Source organism: Fusarium keratoplasticum, chromosome 7 (genome assembly GCF_025433545.1).
Source record: "Fusarium keratoplasticum isolate Fu6.1 chromosome 7, whole genome shotgun sequence".
Lineage (NCBI taxonomy): Eukaryota > Fungi > Ascomycota > Sordariomycetes > Hypocreales > Nectriaceae > Fusarium > Fusarium keratoplasticum.
In genome coordinates this window covers 185201-207530 of record NC_070535.1, presented here as the reverse complement: position 1 = coordinate 207530, position 22330 = coordinate 185201, and the positions used below count along the sequence as shown (strand labels likewise).

The 22330-nt window shown below is 49.5% G+C and overlaps 6 protein-coding genes and 1 pseudogene across 7 annotated transcripts, besides 1 other annotated feature; 4 read left to right on the top strand and 3 right to left on the bottom strand.

Annotated features, from left to right (window-relative positions):
* Positions 1-82: 82 nt before the first annotated feature.
* Positions 83-2751, bottom strand: NCS57_00919500 (Glyco-hyd-65N-2 domain-containing protein; the record flags this gene model as incomplete). The annotated part of the gene is made up of 5 exons (XM_053058977.1): positions 83-1065; positions 1122-2207; positions 2282-2366; positions 2436-2518; positions 2589-2751. The coding sequence occupies 5 exons, from the start codon at positions 2749-2751 to the stop codon at positions 83-85; spliced, it is 2400 nt and encodes a 799-aa protein (XP_052911048.1).
* A 995-nt stretch (positions 2752-3746) lies between these two features.
* NCS57_00919400 (uncharacterized protein) lies at positions 3747-5304 on the top strand (the record flags this gene model as incomplete). Its single annotated transcript, XM_053058976.1, has 4 exons — positions 3747-3979; positions 4033-4250; positions 4303-4527; positions 4589-5304. 4 exons carry the CDS (start codon positions 3747-3749, stop codon positions 5302-5304), a joined length of 1392 nt encoding a protein of 463 aa, XP_052911047.1.
* A 482-nt stretch (positions 5305-5786) lies between these two features.
* Positions 5787-7067, bottom strand: NCS57_00919300 (annotated as a pseudogene). The gene is made up of 4 exons: positions 6830-7067; positions 6385-6780; positions 6218-6308; positions 5787-6144 (listed from the first exon to the last, which is right to left on the bottom strand).
* Positions 5787-7067: a sequence feature.
* A 3186-nt stretch (positions 7068-10253) lies between these two features.
* Positions 10254-11900, top strand: NCS57_00919200 (MFS domain-containing protein; the record flags this gene model as incomplete). The annotated part of the gene is made up of 1 exon (XM_053058975.1): positions 10254-11900. One exon carries the CDS (start codon positions 10254-10256, stop codon positions 11898-11900), a length of 1647 nt encoding a protein of 548 aa, XP_052911046.1.
* A 3641-nt stretch (positions 11901-15541) lies between these two features.
* NCS57_00919100 (PKS-ER domain-containing protein) lies at positions 15542-16543 on the bottom strand (the record flags this gene model as incomplete). Its single annotated transcript, XM_053058974.1, has 1 exon — positions 15542-16543. One exon carries the CDS (start codon positions 16541-16543, stop codon positions 15542-15544), a length of 1002 nt encoding a protein of 333 aa, XP_052911045.1.
* A 683-nt stretch (positions 16544-17226) lies between these two features.
* NCS57_00919000 (AB hydrolase-1 domain-containing protein) lies at positions 17227-18093 on the top strand (the record flags this gene model as incomplete). The annotated part of the gene is made up of 1 exon (XM_053058973.1): positions 17227-18093. One exon carries the CDS (start codon positions 17227-17229, stop codon positions 18091-18093), a length of 867 nt encoding a protein of 288 aa, XP_052911044.1.
* An 850-nt stretch (positions 18094-18943) lies between these two features.
* On the top strand, positions 18944-21025 carry NCS57_00918900 (uncharacterized protein; the record flags this gene model as incomplete). Its single annotated transcript, XM_053058972.1, has 1 exon — positions 18944-21025. One exon carries the CDS (start codon positions 18944-18946, stop codon positions 21023-21025), a length of 2082 nt encoding a protein of 693 aa, XP_052911043.1.
* Between the last annotated feature and the right edge of the window lie 1305 nt (positions 21026-22330).

Here is a 22330-nt window from a genome sequence, read left to right as displayed (position 1 = left end):
TGTTTTGTTCCATTCTTAATGAGGGAAGCTATAACAACCTGATGAACAACTCGAATTCAAATGGATACTAACCAAGTGCTCACTACTCATTTAACTCTTCGCCAAGCACATTGACCAACTTGACATGCTTTCCAGTTTCATGCAAGGTTGCGTGGGTGACTTTTCCATCAGAGTCCCATTCGAAATCAACTGCACATCCGCCTCGCAACCTCAAGTTCTTAACATTGCCACCACCCCATCTGGGCGGAATGGCAGGGCCCAAGACTACCGTGCGTGTCTTATCCTCGTTGACGTAGGAATTTGGGAGGTCAACCACGAGCATGCTCAACACTGCTCCACCCAACCCGAAATTCGCATCGATTTGAAAAGGCGCCTTTTGGCCCTGGTACATATCAAGGCCATTGGGTGCGATGTTATTGTCGATGAGTAGTCGAAGTTCGTTGTATGCTTGGCTCGTGCTGTTGAGACGGGCCCAGCACGCAACGCGCCAGGCTTTGCCCCAACCAGTATCCTGGTCCTGCACTCCATTGCCACGGGCCTTGAGCGTGGCTTCTACAGCTGCCTGAACTGTTGAATTCCAGTAACCGCCCTGGAAAGACGAGATAGAATAGCCTGGGTACCAGCCGACGAGGTGGGATAGGTGTCGATGGGTGTTCTTTGTGTCCTCGCCAGCAGAATCCGGTAACTTCCATTCTTTGATGCCGCCCCAGGACGTGTAATGAAGGCCCTTGTCGAGCTTTTTCAAGACAGCTTTCAGCTCTGACGTGAAATGCTGGTCACTCTCGCCGATGTATGTGATTGAGTTCAAGGTAGCTTCAAGGACTTGATGGATCAGCTGCTGATAGTGGGTGCACCCGAACGACGTTGGACCATGTTCTGGACTGTTGCAGGGATTCACGACCAATGTGCCGTCATGGTTGAAATCGTCTTCTTGCAGCTGGGAAATCCAGAATTGAGCGACTGATTTGAGGAAAGGGTAGCCTTCCTGGCGTAGCCAAGTGAGTGATCGGCCATACTCAAAGTTGTCCCACACATGTTGCATCATCCACGCCGCAGCGACTGGATCTAGAGGCTTGAAGTCAGTCACCAGTGTCAGATGGAAGAGATTTGGTGCAACTCACAATTGGCCCATCCTGCTTGATTTTTCATACCTGTATGACCAAAGATGTTCATTTCATTGTGGACGACCCACCCAGGCGCATTGTAGAGAAGCTTGGCCGTCTCGGTTCCCCGAGGTACCCAAGTGTTTTTCATATAATTCCACAGAGCAACCGAAGTCCTTCCAAGGCCGGTCTGGTCCGCTGCCCAGTAGTTCATTTGGATGTTGATGTTTGCATGGTAATCAGAGCTCCAGCTAGGGTTCATTTGCTCCGTCCATTTGCCCTGCAGGTTCGCCGGTAGCGAGTTTTCACGAGATGAGGCAATGAGTAGATATCGTGAATAGTCGAAAAGGAGACTCTCCAAATAAGGATCCCCTATGCCACTGCTGGAATAGCTCGAAATCAACGCTGCTGTCTCCTGACCCGCTGACCTTTGAGCATCTGGAAGGGTCAAGGTGAAGGTTCCGAAAAGCGATTGGTAGTCTTTGATGTGCGCTTTCAGTAACTTGTCATAGCCCTGTTGTGCGCCTGAAGAAGTCGATCGCTGTACTGCTGCAGCTGGGTCATCTCCTCTGAAGCTATAGTCATTTTCAGCATTGCCTCTGGTAGCGTCATAGTTGGTCCCTGCACTTATGATAACGTCTACCGTTCTGAAGCCGGGGGATCGGGCTATAGTCAAAGAGCCATTGGCTCCACATGAGACTCCGTCACCGTCGCGATTGTCGACAAATCTCGCAATGGCATCGTATATCATTCCCTCTGGGTTCTCCAGCCGAGTGACCCCCCTGAATCGAGTGTACGGATGGCGACAGCTCGAATTGGCCAGGCTGGATGAAACGGCCAAGTTTTCGAACTGAATGTTGATGTTTGGCAGGTCTTGATTAGATGTTACACGGTAGACGCATGCACCGGCCGGATTGGAGCAAAACAGGGTTGTCGTATAATTGACGCTGTTCACTAGGTACGTGGTGGTATGAACGCCGGTGGATAGGTCCAAAGATCGCGTGTAGTTCGTGTAACCAGTAGCGTGGCCGATGATTATACTGAGGTTGCCCAAGACACGATATGAGCCGTAGTTGCTGTTGCTGCCAAGGAGAGCCGAGACATCTGGAACATCTTGGTCAGAAACAGGTTTTCACAACATCGGGGAGTGGGGAAATTGGGGTGGGAGCAGGACTTACTCCCAGTTCCTTGGTCGAAAATATACTCGCGAATTCCGGGAAGAGCAATTGACTTGTTGCTTGTTGGATTGCCTCCAGTGTAGGCCTAATGGTCCATCTGTCAGTAACTCAAACGTTTCGAAGCTTTCGCCACCATGCAGCCACGTTTCCATACCGAGTTTTCAAATGGGCCGCCAGACCATAAAGAGTCAACATTGAAAACAATCTTTTCGTGACCAGGCTCTCCGAAGTGCGTGCCTGCCGGAGGTCATGTTAGCCAGTTTTCAGAGTTTTGGAAGCAATCACCTTGTCGAACGAGAGAGTATACCTGCGAGGACCCCATTACCGACTGGATAGCCGGACTTGAGGATGTAACTGTCGTCGACCCCAAATGTTCCAGGCGATGAGGACCAAATGGACCTCGCATCAACCCCCCCAAAAAGAGGGATTAAACACACAGCTGCCCAGAACGAGGATGCTAGATTCTTCATGGTTGTGATAAAGCAATGATGAAAGAAGTTAATGTGATCAATCATGGAGTCTACAGGTCCTCTTAGCTTCAGGAGCTTTATAGGAAAACATGTTTGTTAATCGTTTCCTAACCAAGTCAATGCCTCTTTAGACCCATCCCATCGCGCCACGGGTAAATTAAGAGGAAGATGGTGTGCGAAGATACGAGAGGAATCTTGTTGATCAATCCAATCGATTCTCCCATGTCGGCTTGGTTAACGTAAAATTTCCCTATTACCCGACGCCTCTTTCTTTAATTTTGGTGAGACTTTGATACGAGCGCTCGCAGAAATGCTCGAGCTTGGGATTGTAAATCTCATATAATCTCTTATACTATTTCTCTTTATGATGACATTCTTTAAGGGACTAATGCCATGCAGACAAGAAAATAAAAGGCTGACTCGAGGCTATTAGATACAAAGCTTAAATATTAGATATTTTGCTTTAGAGGTATTATTTCTCCCCCCCGTTAACTTGTTTCTCAAAGTATCCCTTCTCAGCGCGCGCCATCGCGAAGTAGATGAGATTATGCAGGGGACGGTTGATTAGAATCGGCCGATTCTCCCCAGACTATCCGCCCCCGCCCCCGAAAGCCAAGCAGAGAAACGCGGGGTAAGCCAAGCTATTGTCTTCTGGGTAAGGTCGTGTCAGGCAAGAGCGTCATGAAAACAACCCACCCCGAGTCAGTCACTTCCAAGTTGTTCCGGGCAGGGGTAAATAAACCGTCGGGTGTTTTCACTCTAAATTTCTCCAAGGGGGGGAAATTACCCTGTTGGACAGAATATCCCGTTCTTCCCCATGGGGAAGCCTATGGGGTCTGTATCCCCCCTAATCGATGTGTGGAGGGCAACACGACAAGGCCGACTATAAGAACACCAGATCTCTGATCTCAAGTCATGCTACTCTTTATTCCAAACATCCATCATTACCATACACTTTGTTCCAACAGCTAAAAAGCGATCTCTGGCCGAACAACATGGGCGTAAAGGCCTTTCTCAAGAGGCGCTCTCTCAAGGTCTCCGATGACCGCGTTACCAAGGCGGCAGATCTCACCACGCGCCAGTCAATCTGGCCCATTGCACTCGTCACGACGCTTTTTTTTCTTTGGGGCTTTAGCTATGGCCTCTTGGATACATTGAACAAGCATTTTCAAGTCACTCTCAATATTACTCGAGCACGATCCGCTGGTCTACAGGCCGCTTACTTTGGGTGAGTTGAGCTGCATTTCTGTACACTTTACATGTTCTTACCATAATACAAAGTGCCTACCCACTGGCGTCTCTCGGACACGCGGCGTGGATCTTGCGACACTACTCGTACAAGGCCGTGTTTATCTGGGGACTCTGCCTTTACGCAGTCGGCGCTCTGATCGCGATTCCTTGCATCAAGGCAAAATCCTTCGCCGGTTTTTGTATGGCCATCTTTATCATTGGCAATGGCTTGGGCTCTCTCGAAACGGCGGCCAATCCTTACATCACTGGTAAGACGAAGTCACCAATGCATGTGGCTCTTTATGTCCTGACTGGTCATAGTTTGTGGCCCCCCAAAGTTTGCAGAAGTGCGGATCAACTTGTCTCAGGCGTTCAACGGCATTGGCACAGTCGTCGCACCCGTCCTAGGCTCCTACGTCCTGTTCAACTTTGATGACCAGGCGGCCCTGGCCAACGTGCAGTGGGTTTACCTATCTATTGCCGCCTTTGTGCTGCTGCTTGCGATCTTGTTTCTCTTTTCGAATATTCCTGAGATCACTGATGCTGGTGAGTGAGAAGTGCCCGTCTTTCGACTCGGAATGAATGCTAAAACCCCCTTTCATTAAAGATATGGCGCATCAAGCACAAGAGGTGCATTCGAGTGCACATGAGAAGCCATTTGTGAAACAGTACAGACTGTTCCACGCCGCCTTCGCACAGTTCTGCTACTGCGGTGCCCAGGTGGCTATTGCAAGCATGTTCATCAATTATGCAACCGAGACGCGAAGCAACACCAGCGACTCTACAGGTTCAAAGTTTTTCGCCGGGGCGCAAGCGGCATTCACCGTGGGCCGTTTCCTTGGCGTTTTGCTTATGAAATATGTAAAGCCGCGGCAGGTCTTCCTTGTATTTTTAACCATGTGCATTGTTTTTCTTGCACCTGCTGTTGCGGAACATGGCAATGTGGGCATCTCGTTGCTCTACTGTGTGCTGTTCTTCGAATCAATCTGCTTCCCGACGATTGTTGCCCTTGGTATGAGGGGTCTAGGTCGACACACAAAGCGCGGTAGCGGCTTTATTGTGGGAGCAGTCATTGGCGGAGCTTGCGTTCCTCCATTGACAGGCGTGGCGGCGGATCGTCTTGGCACGGGTAGGAGTATGGTCGTCCCCTTGGCTTTCTTCGTGGTTGCTTGGTCCTACCCACTCTGTGTCAACTTTGTGGATAGGTATAGAAAGGTGGCAGATTCTTTCGAGGCTACACCTCGTGAGTCTCATATACAGGTCGACATTGAGAAAATCAAGGAGCAAGAGCACGAAGAGACGGTTGAGAAGTCTGAGGTGTGATTGGTAGTTGCAATACTGGCCTGGCTTAAGTTTGTATTCCTGTTGCTACTCTTTTTACTACTGGTGGTTTGATTTGGCAGAGGAAAGAGGAGCTTTGACTTTACGAGGCATTCACGCTTGTAAACTCCATACTTATTCAATTTCGCTAGTAAAAGAAGTAGGATTCTGATATCTAAAGTGACAAGGTACTTGCTTGTGTGGGTAGGACCGGCATTTCTTGCGCGCTTGTTAATGTTTTCGCCAGCTTAATTGGTTTAAACATTGTCCAATTGCCACAGCTTTGTTGTCTAGCAGCCGTATAGGTCGGAAGGTATGGCATTGCGCCCTTTGCCAAACGCCACAAGATGCTCAGGACAGTTGGCTGGCTGAGCCAAGGCAACAACTTTGTTGTCATAATCAAAAGCAAGATATGCACTCCGAATAAAAGGTACTGACAGTTTTACAAGTTAGCAAAGTAGCAATATTCTGAAGTCAAGCTTGAGCTACTTACGACCCAAGACGAGCTGTCCCTTCCATGTCACTAATACTCCTACCCAGCACATGCCACTGTCATCTTTGATTTCAGTGATGATCTCGCGGTAAGGAACCTTGATAGTGATATCTCCAAAGGTAAAGTCCCAACTTCCAGGTTCCTGGCGCTTGGAACAGGGAACAAAGTACGCATCGTTGCCATCATTGACGGCACCCATATCTTTCAACAGCGGGTCCACGAATGAATGTCGAAGCCGCAAGTATTGGTTTCCTGTGTCCAGAAGGAAAACAGAGTCGCTATTCTGGATCTTGTAAGAATGTTTGTCTTGAGAAGACTTCTGGGCCAAGCCTGTTAGGGCAATCGAGGGCCTTCAAGTTTAAGTGAGCATACCGTCTTGATCAAGTTTTGAGAGTCTGTAGGATTCAAAGGGGATAAACTTACCCAAACGTGCCAAGCTCATCCTTCACAAGTGGGCGTTTGACGAGCCTGCCTCGAAAACCTCCGGTGTTTGCACCACCCCAAATTATGACGCCTGGTTCTCAATGTCAACACCAGTTGTGTCGGCCTTACTCCCTGTGATTAAGATAGAAGAAGAGGGAAAATCGTACCGTGATCATCATCATAGCTTCCTGTGTGAAGAGTAAAAGTGCGGCTTGCAATCGCTCCTCTAGCCGCTAGGCTGTCAAGAACCGTGTTATACGGCTTGCCAGCACGGTAGCCGAGTTTGAGATTAGGTCCCAGACCTATCAAACCCGCAGCATCAGCAGGTCCGACATCTGGAGAGCTGAGGCCGAAGCGTTGGTGAGGAATAGTGACCCCAGCTATGCTAATCACATCTTGATGAATTGCAAGGTCAATGGTATCGTTACTGGGAGGAATTGTCGTTGGGTCACCGTAGCTAACTTTGGCGGTGCCAAGCGCACGACTGAGTGTCTTTGATTGCTTGGTTTTCAAGTACAAGTCCTTGCATGACGGGTCTTCGTTGGGGCAGCCAGTTGTAAACCCTAAACAAGTGAGTGATCCTTTCGTTCATTCTGACAGTGGGTGACCTACAGGTATCTGACTGAGACAATTCCAATGCTAGGGTAAGATCTTGGGGTGGAGTGCCGACTCTGGCCCGGAGGGTGTAGCTTTGCGAGGAAGGATCATCATTATGGTTCGTGATAACCTGCTTTATGGGGCGAACACCTCTTGGCTTAAGCGGGGCATGGTTGTAGGAGTGTAGTGATTTCCCAACGCTAGGGACTGCGAGGATGGTCTCTAAGGTGGTGGACAGGGCCAGAATGATAGCAACTGCTCTCATCTTGTTTAGCCAAAAGAGAAAGTGGATGATTTACGGATTTGCGTGTCATCTGCTAAAGAGTGGCTCTAAGGATATAATATAGGACTGATTGCTAGGCATAGCCTTTGAGGTATGTTCTGGACCATTCAAGCCTCTGTGTTGACAACAAAGCCCTTCCCTGAATGTGCCGAACGCCAACCGGGGATTTTAAAATTACATACTCGTATAGACTGACCTGTCCTCGGAAATCTTCTTAACTTGCCGAGCTAGATTAAACTCTAATCAAGAGCTCCATGCGAGCATACCCGCGGGCTCCGTATTCCGGACAATCCCGAACTTACCTTGTCTAACTTTTATGACCCCTTCAAACCATAAAAGAAAGCCACATGAACTGCCGTAGAAATTACGAGGCCTTTGCTACCCCTGGATGACAACATTGCCGAAGCTGTGATCCAAGCGTCAAGGAAGACTGGGTACGCTGATCCTTCCAAATGAGACTCACTGAACAGAACGGAGTTCCCATCGTTGTGATTAACGTACTCCCTTATCACTATGTGGTCCAAGGAGTATGTTTTCTTACACCAGCCTGAGACTTTTATACCTTAGCATCTTTCTTGAAAATGAATGTTGGTAGAAGTTAATGCACCCCCTCCTGTGGATAGATGCTGCTGGCTCGAGAAGCTATGCGGAGCATTGAGCTCTCCATAAAGTTCCCCAAGATCAGAACATGGCGTTGTTTAATCACACATTATCACATCAATCATGCTGGTCCTAAAAGCTAACGTCGTACGCCTAATGAGTAAAGTTTAGTCTAGAGTCATTAGAAACTCGTACTCACTCCTTGAAGTAAAGATTGGGCGCAGATGTCAAACTAGTCTCCATACACACGGGAGCTTTAGAGCCAATGCCGATGCCTACTTGTAGATGGATTGGCGAGAGAGACAGTAGAAATACTAGAGCACGTAGTGGAGATTCAGTAGAAGACATTGGCGAAGAATCACCCATCAGCAATGGCGTCGCAGAACAACCTCGCAGGGGCATACCAAGCCAACAGTCAGATCGACAAGGCAGTGGAACTACTCGAGCATGGCCGTTCGAGGATGCAAATGAAATAAAGATAGAATAACAGGTATTGTATATCCTTCTCGTTGGCAGGCCGCTATATTTCTTAATATTTAATATCTACTTCCCATGCTAGTCATATGTAATTAGGTAATTGTAGTAGTACAAAAGCCTCGACCGGGTCGTTCTTGTTAGGCCTCGTCAGAAGGATGAATTCAAGACCTCTGAATGGACCATACTTGAAACCTCAACCTAAGACAGGGGACATGATATGCCGAGAAGGAGTTGCATGACGTTGTCGTGCTGAGCCAAGTATAGATTTACCTGTTGACCGACCAACACGGAGGATTGAGAGGCAGCCACCTCATAAATGCAGCCCGTATTCAGCTCGCATCACGTGTTGGGGGCAGCAACAAAAGTTCCCATTGGCTGCGGGCCGTATATGTCGAGAAGACTCAATCCTCAGAACTGGTTCAATCTTGTGCAGAGGTTCTGAGAGGGTATAAATAAGCCCTCATCTCACAGCATCATCCCTATTCTTGCAAAGCATCTCCAAGCCAGTTTCAACCATGACCAAAAGGGAAGCCACTTTAGCTTACTTCCCGAGTCACAGTCCTCATTCGTGTCATCTTTCTTGGCCTCATTGTTAGAAGTAGTGCTAGGGTAATTGACACCTGATCGTCTAGTATCTACTCTACTGAAATCTTGTCTTCGGCGGTTGGGGTCTCTAACTGGAACCCGCTTTATAAAGAAGGCGTCAAGTTTCCTGACGCCGCTCTTATCTGCAAGTACGGAGGCTGGATCATCGAGTTTGACAACGTGATCGTTCTTGTATTTGAAGGCTCGCTGGCTTAGGAAATCACAGACATAGACCCAGAGGCTGCCGAAGAAGACCCAGATTGCGATCTGGTTGAGGAAGGAGATAGCAGCAGGAAGCTTGTGAAGCAATGCAGTCATTCTCGCTGCTTCACCCCGCCTCTGTGTCGAACGTACACTGGGTGCCACATCTGCAGGATCTATAACTACACCACTGGATTTGGAAATTATATCTAGCAGACAGTGGATAAGACACTCGATTCATCCAGGAGAGACTTCTTTTCTTACAGCTATGATTGTCGTTGGATCTTGGTTCTTATCGTGCTCACCTATATTGTGGCCGATAAGCTCTCTTGAAGACGTCATTGATATCAACAACAAACTACATCCGTCAGGATCAACAGACCGGTGGGTATCGGCTAGCATCCGGTGTTAGTACATGGACGAGCATGACGGCGCCAGTAGCGGCTTAGGGGGGTGTTATTTACGGCTGCTCGTCTCTTTATGTATTCAGTGCAGAAACTTGGTGCAACTGACAATCGATCATGCCATGCCACCCTCAAGGCCCAGCCCGCCCTGTTCTACCACAAATGGTGTTGGGAGTACGTTGGTTGAGCCTAGCGTCGAGGACATCCCAAGCCTTGCCGTCTCTTTGGTCACGGCCCAAACCGATCTTGGATCTTGGCGTTTCGCCTGCAAGATCCATGGCAATCCCCCCCCTTCTGTCCTGTACTTGGTTAGTTCTTCTGAACTAGCGATGAAGACGGGGACTAGCTCACAATTCCAACACCGACCGACGGCAGCGACAATTGGTCGACCAAGTTCCACAAATGATGGCTAGACCTTCCTGGGTAATTGCCCGGGTCCACTCCATCGTTGGGCTCTGATACCCTGGATATGATTGGTTTCTCGTCGGCCCGAGTACACTTAGCTACATAGGGTAAATAGCCGTTGGGGTGAGGAATGAAGCTCCTGGCTAACCTACCATGGCCTCTTTGGGTTCGACAAACATGGGGATGCGGGGATAGAGTTGGCGGAACCCCAGCTTGCGGCTGCACTGTTGAGTGTTTAGATGATCGGATGATGGGGCTAAGTTTGGGACTGGACGAATTCGCGCCACATTCCGGCTAGTTACCCCTTCCATCTAACAAGAAAGTGGATTGTTGTGATGCCTTCCCCGGTGGTTCGTTGATGCACTATTAAAGAGGGCTTTCCCAGCCAAGTCAGGGCGACTCAAATCCCCTATCCTCGCATCAACCCCCATTCTATACATGCTCATACCTCTTCATATCTACGTTCAACTCATTTCTGTCAACCATGGCCTCCTCTCTTGAACCAGTCACCTCGGCAAAAGCGGACGTCGACACCGTGGAGTCCCTCGCCGTGGATCCAGTCGATCAAAACAACTTTGTTCAGACGATCCAGGATGCCCAGGTTGCCACCAGCAAGGAACACTCCATGTCCGTCTGGAGAGGCATCAAGCTATACCCAAAGGCAATTGGGTGGTCTGTTTTGCTGTCAACAGCCATTATCATGGAAGGCTACGATGTTGTTCTGATGAGCTCTTTCTATGCTATGGAGCCCTTCAACAAAAAATATGGTCAACTACAACCGGACGGATCTTACTCGCTCACAGCTGCTTGGCAGGCTGGTCTGTCTAATGCTATGAACGTCGGTCAGATCCTGGGCTTATTCATGACGGGGTTTATATCCGAGCGCCTCGGATATAGAAAGACAATGATGTCGGCCCTCGCTGCGGTGACGAGTTTCATCTTTGTTCTCTTCTTTGCTCCCAACCTCCCTGCTCTTTGCGCCGGCGAGATCCTGATGGGAATCCCGCTGGGCGTCTTTCAGACCTTGACTGTCACGTACGCCTCGGAAGTCTGCCCTGTGGTGCTGCGTTGCTATCTCACCACCTACGTCAATCTCTGCTGGGTCATGGGCCAGCTTATCGCTTCCGGAGTTCTTCGCGGCCTCGTCAGCAGGTCGGATGAGTGGGCTTATCGCATCCCATTTGCCATTCAATGGATGTGGCCAGTTCCCATCATGGTTGGCGTTTTCTTCGCTCCCGAAAGCCCCTGGTGGCTTGTCCGGCAAGGGCGTGAGATGGATGCCGTGGCTGCTCTGAAACGCTTGACGAGCAAGGCCGACATCGACTTCAACCCTGACGAGACTGTGGCCATGATGATCCACACGAACGAACTCGAGAAGGAAATTGAACAAGGCACCACCTATTTTGACTGCTTCAAAGGCGTCGACCTTCGCCGTACTGAGGTGGTCTGTTTCACTTGGGCTGCCCAGAACCTCTGCGGTGCAGGTATCATGGGGTACTCAACCTACTTCTATACCCAAGCCGGCTTGGCCACAGAGAACGCCTTCAACATGTCTCTAGGCCAGTATGCTCTAGGCTTCTTCGGCACTATATTCTCTTGGTACCTTATGACCCATCTCGGACGACGCACTCTCTATGTTGGAGGCTTGGCTATTCTCTTCGTCATCCTCTTGGCTATCGGATTCACTTCGCTAGCCGGGAACCACAGCGTTGCTGCTTCATGGGCTACAGGTTCATTGTTGCTAGTATATACCTTCTTCTACGATTCAACTGTAGGACCTGTGTGCTACTCACTTGTCTCGGAGCTCTCATCAACCCGTTTGCGAGCCAAGACTATTGTCCTGGCCCGAAACCTTTATAACATTTTTAGCATTGTCAACGGAGTTATCATTCCGTACATGCTTAATCCCACAGCGTGGAACTGGCGTGGAAAGGCTGGTTTCTTTTGGTCGGGCCTGTGCTTCCTCTGCGTTGCCTGGACCTACTTCCGCCTCCCAGAGCCCAAGGACCGTACTTATGGAGAACTCGACGTTTTGTTCCAACAAGGCGTCAGCGCTAGGAAGTTCAAGGAAACATCAGTGGATCCCTTTGAGCATGGCACGCACGAGAAGAAGGAAAGATCCGATGAGTGAGTACAAGTGTTGAGGAGTCAGGAGGGGGGCTTATTGACGAGCCTGAGAGCGATGGATTGTGTGAATTAAATGACCATCATATCATAACTCGAACTGTCAATTGAGATTTTTGTGCATGATCTTTGCTGCAGCAGATAGAGACGGTGATCACCTCACGTAGACGGAAAGGGGGCGGAATGACTTCCGGGATCCGCCTCAGCAGCTGGTCCATAGCACGGATACAGCCGGGCGGTCGGAATCTGCTCCAAAGTAACATTGGTCAAAGGGCTGGGAGAGGCCAGGGGGCGGGGTGCAACACGCACAGCACCAACTCGTTCGGCCCATCTTCCCCCACAAGTTGAGGAGGCGGGGGACGGCTATTTACCGAATCGAGCATAGTAACCAGTGTGAACCAGGGTGTAACGCCAGGTCCAAAGCCATCTCATTCGTCACGAGATTGCGGGGAAGCAAAGCCAAGTTCTAGACTCATGGTCGGACCGACTCAGCTGTTCAGCTGCCCTTGGTCTATGAAAACCTACCACTGCAAAAACCTCTCGAGGCTATCTTCCAAACTTTGTGATACCGCTCACGCTGTGGACAAAGCCAAGTGTCCCGCTTCCTGACCCATTGCACGACCTTGCAATATCTCGAGCAACCTTCATTTGCAGCGAATCGACAGTTAGGTTAAAGGCGGAGGAAACGTGTTTTTGGCCACCACGACGCGAACACGAACTTTATGATCTCCTTCAAGCTGTACCATCCAAGAGTTGGCTCCTCGCTGCAGCCAGCCCCTGGTGCAGCATGTGACCAATGTCGACGCAAGAAAGCAAGGTGTAACCGCAAACAGCCCTGCGAAGCCTGCAAGAGGAGTCTGGAAACTTGTTCGTACTCGGCCCCCAAAACGAGAGGACGAAGGCCACGAGTTCGCCCCAACAACGACAAAGATGATCCAGCAAAGACAACAGTTTCTGGACCAATCAATCTGCCTGGGACCTCTCAACAGGATGGTGACGACCCGGACGCGATATCCACAATAACAAGTCCCAGTCCACCTCAGCAGAGCGATACATCGCAAAGTCCTTGCGAGACCGATCTGTTGTGGAGTGCACCCAGCCCTGCCAGTCCGAGGCGGCAGTACACTCCGAAGGGATATATGAATGACGAGATCTTTGTCGAAAAGAATCCTCAATTGAATGAACCAGATGCAACACTTTGGACAAGTCGCGCTGCTACGTCCACTGGTTATGAGCCTTCACCATTCGCCCTTCAATACCCAAATTTCGTTCCCTACGTACGCATCTACCTTGAACGATTATATTCAGTCTTTCCTGTCGTTGATCGGGAATTCTTGTCGTCTCTATTCAACCCGGAAAGGCAAGATGCCCACATACCCGTATGGCTATACGCTTTCCTTTCGGCACTCTCAGCTGCAGTCATCGTCCAGCTTAATGTCACAGATCTCGAGGCTTCAGACATGGGAATGCCGATCGGAAATGGCCATGACCATAGGACTTTTGTCCGTGAGTCGATACCGGGTTTTTCACCACAGCTCTTCATCTCCCAATGTATGCAAGCCCGGCAGCAGCACGCCTTTATCGAAGAAGCCGACGAATGGACCATTCTTACTTCATTCTTCTTGTTTGTGGCGCACGACAACCTGAATCAGCCCAAGTCAGCTTCGTATTACCTTCAAGAGGCCATTGGATTTGTGGAGGCTTTGCGGTTAGGGGAGCCAGAGTCATACATGGGCCTTGATGCAGACACGGAACAGCGACGTAGGCGGCTCTTCTGGCTCCTCTTTGTCACTGAGAGGTAGGTCTGACACTTGTATGGCCTGTGAAATGACTTGACAATTTGCAGAGCATATGCTATCCAACACCGCCGAAGAGCCATCCTCAGGCCGACGATCGATCCTCCTCGCATATTCGAATGTCGAGATCCAAGACTAGCATACGGTTTTGCCTCCCTGGTAAAGGTGTTTGCTACGATTGATGAGCCTTTTATCACGGCAAGGATGAACGAACAGGCCAGCGGCGATATCGACCTATCGCCGCTTGCCAACCAGTCCATTGCAAGGCTTCTCGATCATAGTACAGGAGGGGTACTCTCGATGTCGGAGATAGACGAGACACAGCGCCTGGATATCACGGTAACCCAGCATTGGATTCGTATACTTGCTTGCCAAATGCGGATGACATCTTCTCTGCGACCTGATTCTTCCAAAACTCAACATGCTGGTAGTCTTGAATCATATATTCAACCGGTCCTCGAAACATCGAAAAGCTTGCTCAGGCTCATTTCTACCGCCACGCCGGCATCACTGGAATGTCACGGTCTTGGAATGGTACGCAGCGCATAATTAGCACCCCGAAGTCTGTCCCTGTTAAAGACACTTGCTGATTGCACTTCATTCCTGTAGGAGCGTAAAATAGCCGATACTGCGAACTGTCTTTGTGACGTGATCGCAAATGCCGATGTTGAAGACTTTGCCGGATTCTTCACTGCACCGGAGTATCTCCATAGTTTCATGATGTTTTTATCCGACTTCCGTAACCGCGAGTCGCAATGCCTTCAGCCTCTGGCTCAAAGGGCGACCATCATCTTGGCTGCTAGGCTTGACCCTATGAACTCTCTAGGGGCCTGGGGGGAGGAGGCGGACCCGCCACGACACAGAGACTCAGATGTGTGTCGGGTCATTGGTGAAATAAGAAGTACTATGTCAGACGCATGATCTTGTTGAGATAGTGCATTAGTTTTCCTAGAGGGTCACCGTAATTCGAAGCTGTGAGAGAAATCTCAGCCAAACCTGAAGACGCAACCAACAGAAAAGACAGCTGACTTATGACTGTAAGCCTCCACTACTTCTACGGTGAGTCCATCTGTGACTGTATCTAAGGAGGTGTATTTGGAAATATTGCTTCACCTTGGCTTCGCTTGGGGCGTATAATTCGTCGTCTGAGAAGAATGGCTTAATGTTATTTATAGTTCCCCTTGGGTTGATGCTGGTCATTTGTGGTCTGTAATGTACCTTGAAGGCGATAGTTGGTCAGAAGAGAACAAATTCCTAGCAGAGAAGCATCCCGTTTAGTTAATCCTAAACAGATACTATGAGCTACCACAATACGCATTGATTAGCACCCATGCTTTAGTGAGCTGGGATTGTAGGACCAGAGACTAAGCTTCAGCCAGTAATATGCGCAAGCGTGAGCCACCTCTGAATTGATCCTCCTCTGCTATTGACCTATGGGAGCATCGGATCGAACTACCGCCTCTAGGGCTCAAAGTCGTTCACTACATGTCAGCATGTGTCAAACATAGGCCTTAACCCTAGCCTTACGAAAGGAAAGTTAATCTACACGTAATCAATCTCGCCCCCACTGCCCCGTTCCAAGACCCCCAATACTCATGGCCTATTCACATTATAGCCCTCACCGCCACAAACGTGCCACGGCCGAGAACTATGTACCAGGATGATAATGCATTTAGTCAATTTGCATGCGGCAGGAGGTGGAGTTAACAAATAACAAGACGATAACGTAACAAGTATAAATTACTATTCATCATCAGTGGTTCCCTTCTCAGCCCAAAAACTGTCTAAAGCCGCTCCTTGTAGGTCGGCTCATGTTATACTAATACGCCTCACCTTCTTAAGCACCCCTCCACTATTGTCCCGTCTCATTCAGCTTAGACGGATCAGTGTATAGACGTCCGACCACGTTGCCCTGCGTGAGGCGCTCTATGCCCTCCGGCAGCTTATGGAATGGGATCTCCTCCATAAGCGGCGTAAACTGCTTCTCTGCAATCATTTGAAGCGTCTCGGCAACCTCCTTGGCTGAAGAACCAACCGAGCCGACGAGTCGAACGCCGAGACTTACGAGCTGGTGGGTATCGATGGTAGACTCCTTGCTTGATAGACCGACAAGGACAACTTTGCCTTCAGGTTTGACGGCCTTTATGGCGGCAGCCGTCGTGCTTCCCGTGCCCACAAAATCGAACACAATGTCAAACTTTACGCCCGGAAGGTCATCAAAGCTTCTCCCACAGACAACTGCGCCCAACTGCAGGGCAGTAGCAAACTTGTGTCGGTCAATATCGAACCCGTGCACCCTGGCACCGATCCGGGCTGCGATCTGGATGGCGGACATGCCCAGGCCGCCGAGGCCGACCACCGCAACCTTGGATGAGGCGGAAACCTGACCCTCAGTAACCACAGCGTGGTAGGCCGTCGCTATTGCGTCCGTGGCCACGGCGGCCTCAGCGAACGTGACAGCGTCGGGGATAAGAAGCGTCTTCTCCTCACGGAGCGCCGCAAACTGCGCGAACCCGCCGTCGCAGCCAAGGCCCGCGGCGTTGATCACGTCACCGATGGCGATGGGATGCTTGTTTGTGATAATGGCCACGACACGGTCTCCGGTCTTGAACTTGGTGACCTTGGACCCTGTAGAGACAACCACGCCCGCGATCTCGTGGCCCAGGGTGATGGGACGCTTCCAGAAAAAGGTCTCGTCCAAGCCGGTGATGATGTTGAGGTCGGTATGACAGAGGCCGCTGGCCTTGACCTCGACCAGGACTTGATCTGGTTCGGGAACAGGCACAGGGACTTTGGTGTACTCTAAGCCCTTAGACGGCTTGGAGAAGCGATACGCATTCATGAGTTGGGTCATCTCGCCGTGATAGAAGTGGTTTATTTGCGTGGTAATGGGATAACTGGATGGAAGAGACAGAGACAATGCCAGAGACTTGAGAAAAGGAGAGGTGCTATGGCTACACATGAGAGGGGGCGCAATCACCATCATTTGTAGTCTATCCCGACGGCCTTCTTCACCTCCAGCTACGAAGCAAACAACATCACCACCCGTTCATAACGCCTGCCTCGGCTGCCTCGGCAGAGTGTTAGGTGTGACGCCGTCGGGACTACTTCATGCCGCTTCGGGCTCCGTATGTTTGCGGGGTATCGGGGAAATTTCTAAAAACCCCATACTGGTCTATCTACTAATGAGGATCAGCTACCCCATGCTCCTAGCCTGGGGCCTGGGGCAACCAGGGAAGTACATTATACTGACTGCCGAACAACGAGGGGAAACCATCACGTAACTACTCCCGATCACAAATGAGTCGGCGGAGATATTATCAAGCACTCCGCTTGTTTTCCCGACACTGGGTTGAGAATACTAATCATCTAGACAGCTAGTGTAGCCCATGGCAGATGCTAGCAGTGCGTCTAAACTAACCCGTCTATAAAGCCCAAGGACACAAACCACCAGCCTGTTGTTTTCCCCAAGACTCTTTCTCCCAGACCAACTTCGTCGTCTATGCTTCAGAGCCACCATCTTTGCCCATTATCAACATGTCTACCATTCAAACAATCAAGACCCAGTACACGTCTGTCGAGGGCATCAAGGTCGCCTATCGCCACTTCGGAAAGCCAAGTGCTGTTCCGCTGCTCTTCGCGAACCACCTGCGTGGGTCCATGGACACGCTGGACCCCCTCCTCTTCAATACTATTGCCAATAACCGAGAAGTCCTCATCTTCGATAACTTTGGTATCGGCCACAGCGATGGCGAAGTCCCCCAGACTATTGCCCGCATGGCCGAGATTGCCGCCAAGTTCCTAGCTGCCATCAAGGTCGACAAGGCCGACGTCATGGGCTTCTCAATGGGAGGTGGTGTGGCCCAGGTCCTCGCCTGGGACTACCCGCACCTGGTTCGCAAGTTGATCCTCGCCGGCACCCAGTCTGCTATCGGTGAAGGTGTCGTCCTGCCACCGCGGGATGTGCTAGAGAGTGCGGGAGCCGACAGTGACCAGCCCCCTACTAAGAAGGATATGCTTTACCTCTTCTTCTACCCCTCCGATACTAGTTTGGCGCTTGGTCAGAACTGGTGGGACCGGATTCACGAGCGCAATATTGAGGGAGAAGGGCGCAGAGGGTACCTTACCGGGCAGGGAGCGCAGTCGCAACTGTCGGCCATCTTCTCCCAAACCATCGACGAGAAGAACTTTGAGCGCCTCAAGGATATCAAGGCGCCAACGTTGGTAACCAACGGGCACGATGATATCATGTCCCCGACGCCTAATAGCTTTGTACTCCAGCAACAGATTGCCAACGCCCAGCTGATTATATATCCCGACTCAGGCCATGGCCATCTGTTCCAGGTGCCTGAGTTATATGCCCAGCACCTTGAGCTATTCCTCGGAGATCCCCAGGCGGCCTGAGTTACTAAGGAAGAGTGGGGTTTATAGAAAGTAGTTAGGAATAGTTATTAAAATGCGACTTATGAATACTAGATGCAGTTTAGTCCCGGCTCGAACCAGTACAATTTGATGCACCCAACTGCCCAAGAGTATCCTTTGGCGTATTTTAGCTCAAACCTGGCTAGGTGCCAAAAACTGTAGAACTCGTTCTATTCTTCGTCATCTACCCGGCCGCATGTCTGGCTATTTTTTTAGCACAGAGTTAGGTTAATAATATTGCAGAGCTACGTTGTTAATATGCCAGAGGCAAAGCAGTGTGTTGGAAGAAAGGAACTAGGTTGCAGTCGCATCTACCATAGTAAGACATTAGTTAGTTAAGACTAGAGAAGGGGTTCATGCTAATAAAGTGAGTTAAACTAATGAAGTGCTTATAAATAGTTGTTTTCTAAATTATTAGATACAAAGGCAAATATAATATAAAAGAAATATAAGTAAGAATTAACTTAAATTATATTAAAGAGTAGTATAATATATTTATTTACTTTATAAATATTATTTAATACTAATATTCTTAAGTTATAATATAAATATATAATAAAGTTATAATAAGTAAAGTAAATAATAATTAATACATTATGTATATTTAATTACATTTCATAGTTCGAGGAAAGTAACCTAGGAGCTTACACATTATTATCTCTTGTCGTCTTACCTCGTGACGTCGGATTAGGCAGCAATGCAGCCTGATTCTCCGCCACCTGCAGCTCAGATATTGAATGGGATGAATAACAAACCTCGTTTTCCAGGCCGAGTTATGCATTGAATATAAACGCTACACACAAATTCTTCACACGCTTGGTTTTCTATCACAATGGATAAAGCAGTCGACGATTCTAAGATCCCTCTAAGCAATATTGCCCAACACCATGACAAGTCGATTGTCTCGCTCCTCCTCGACATTCAGAAGACCCCCCAACAGCCCCAGAGGAAATACTTGCGTTTTATCAGACGCCTAGAATGTCTCTCTGTTGATGAGAGCTCCAGGGACGAACTCGTTCGGTCCGTCAGCAGCTTGAAGTCTAGAAGCTGGAGCCAGAGAATCACGCTGATACGGCGCGGGATCAATGCCTTCAAGAAAAAAGACTATGTCGCTTTGTCATATACATGGGAAAGATCCGATCACGAAGACCAAAGCAGCGGCAAATATGCAGTCCAAACTAGGGATGAACGTCAGTTTTTCCCATCGCCGGTTCGGGACTGCGTTTTTGACCGCGTGTTATCGTACATGCAGGCGAATGATCTGGACTTGCTTTGGATCGACAGGCATTGTGTCAAACAGAAGACCTGCGGGAAAAAGGGCGTGTGTTACCATGCGAGATGCAATCAGAAGCAGGACGCAGTCCAGACCATGGACTTGGTCTATAAACTCAGCAAGCACCCCGTAGCTCTGCTCGGAATGTCAATCGAGTGGCAGGATGAACTGGATCTGTTGGCCAAAGTTCTTGCCGGAGAGCTTGTCTATAAACCCCTGGGAACATCCGATTTCCAGCTTTCACCAACGACAAGCCAGGACGAAGCCTCACGAGCGCTGGGGTTATTGAGCAGGATAACGAAAGATCGCTGGTGGACAAGGGCCTGGACATTCCAGGAGAACTACCGCGCAGGGGAAAAGATGACTCTACTTATTCGGCATCCTCCCTTCTTGGAGGTGAAGAAAAGATCATATGGGCGTTTCTCTGACGTTTCATGCGAAATCTGCATCAAATCTGTGGACTTCTGCAAAACCTCTACCGAATTGTGTCTTGCTGTTCAGGCTCAAACACCACGACAAGCAGATGCATCATTTCATGCGGAACAAGTTCTCGCGGTGGTAGGGAAGTATACCGTCTTACTGGACAGGTCAGAGTCTATGACCCCGTCTATCATTACTGCCATCCAGAGAAGGGGCCTGGGCGATGCTTGGGACAAGCTGGCTATCATTGCTAATTGCTGCCAATACGCCATTCGGATGGACATTTTTGAACTAAAGAGAATGTCGCAGAGCCTTAGTCTATCGATACTGGCGATGTGTCTTCTCAATGGAGAGATTCTCCACAACGGCGTAGAGGAGGAGGACCCCACCTCTATGTTCGACATGACCGTGTCCCAGTACCTGAAGGCTCAAGCATTCAAGGAGTTCTGTGCTCCCCGCAGCGAGCGCGACCTGACATTCAATAAAAGGTGCCGGTTCGTGGAGGTTCAACTCAAGAAAAGTGGCATCAAGACAAGAGGCCACCTTTGGAGACTTGGCAGGATCATTCATACCGCGAGATTTCGACTCCCATTGTCAGGGGCGGAGAAGCCATCTTGCAGGCTAACCCTAGACAAGCAGGGACGGCTCACTCAGCTTGTCGCTGAGCTGAGACTGTTTGGCGAAACTACTCTTGCCACTCAGATTGAAAGATTTCTAAACGACGATTCCACCAGATCTGACGAAAGTTTCAAGAGTGAAGCTTTTCCTAAGCGGTACATGGATACTATGGCAGAAGAGCTGGCTGTGGCGATCGAGAACGGCAGATCGCTCCGGCTAGGTCAAATTTGGGGCGCTCTTGAACCGGAAGTTCCATGCTCTGCTATATTTGTCTGGGATTCCAGTCGCACTGAGGAGAGAGACATTGGAGATAAGCCACACGAGACCAACACAAGAAGCAAGGGAGACCGAGGATCGCAGGAAGCATTTGTTTTCACCGCTACAAGTCCTATGAAACGTGGTCATCAACAGCATGGTACCAACGATCTGGATCACCACGTATCGCTCGAGGTTTCGTGGCCACTCTCATCGAGGCAAGCTCCTAATCGTCTCCCTCGACTCTACATCAAACGTTGGCTTCTTGGATTATGCTTCTTCTACGGTTTCACAAAGTCAGACGTTATTTTTCCATGGCCACCTGCTCTTCAGCCAGTTGTTCCCTGATTCCTACTTACTTTGACTATATAGCGAATCAATGAATCCGAGTCTTTTGCTCCCATATGATTGTGACCGAGTTTGCGTTCAGCCTCTGCTTCTTCTTCATTTACACTTTTGGGTAATAAGGTCTGAAAAGCTTCTATGACTGTAATAAATACTACAAAATACGCAGATTCACAGAGGTTGAGATAAAGGCCCGCACAAGAGAGCGGTTTCTTGCATGCATCCCTGCCTGCCTCCTCAATAGAAACGCTTGGTTTCAAGAGTCGCGGGGCATCTTGTCCGAGAGGGTGGAAAGCGTCCCAGATCTCGTTGTAGTATATCCCAGGGTCGAAGCGAGTCAACTTTTGCGGGACTATGCAGATATCCCACTTTGTGTTGCGGAAGTTTTCCGTAACATAAAAGCTGACAATCAATATCCTCTTCCCGACAGGATGTTGAATATTGAAGCAATGTGGTCAACCCTTACGGCTATATTCAAAAGGCGTATTAAGAGGCCCAAGCCGCCTGGATATCGACTCTTCCTCGCCCTATTATACATCTGCCCTCAGCTTGCATGGGCACGAGATCCCCTAGGCCATCGATTGCCTCGTTCTTTCAATTCCTGTATCGTGGCGGCCATTCTATTACTGGCCCAAGGGAAGCAAACCAAGCTACTCCAAGAGATCTTTTCCAACCACTTTGGGATGAATGACTCGTTTCACGGCATGCGAGACAGCTTTTTTGTGACAAACAAGGGGTATTTTGGTCGTGCTCGCCTGAGACTGTCGAGCGCGGCCAGGTTGTGGCTGTACTTGGAGGGGCGTATGTCCCTTACTTGTTGCAGAAACAGAGGGATCACTATCAGCTGATCAATCATGCGTACGTGGAAGGAATTCTGACAATGAGTAGCTTACCCGTGACCTGGAAGGTGGAGAGGATTGAGATTCGCTAGTTGAGGACCCCCCCATTGTTCGCACTGATGTGTAGCAAAATGATATCTTTCTTGACCTCTTGATATCGCTTGAGTGACATGACAAGCAATCATGGAAAGTGATTTTCCAAGATTCTCATCACCAGGTGTTTTCTGACCTGGCCCGCTCCCCTAGCATCATCAGTCGGGCTGTGAATTGTATTGTACGTGTCTCCAGCATTCCGGAAACCTGGGTCCCACATGTCACTCATCGCACCTATGTTTACTAGGGGAGGAGATGACCTTCAACAATCCATCTATGTTGAGATTAGGGTTCCGGGTTGGGACACGCGTGCAAGAGAGATCAAACGAGATATTTCATTACACCAAAACAACACCACAGCGATGCAATAGCCATA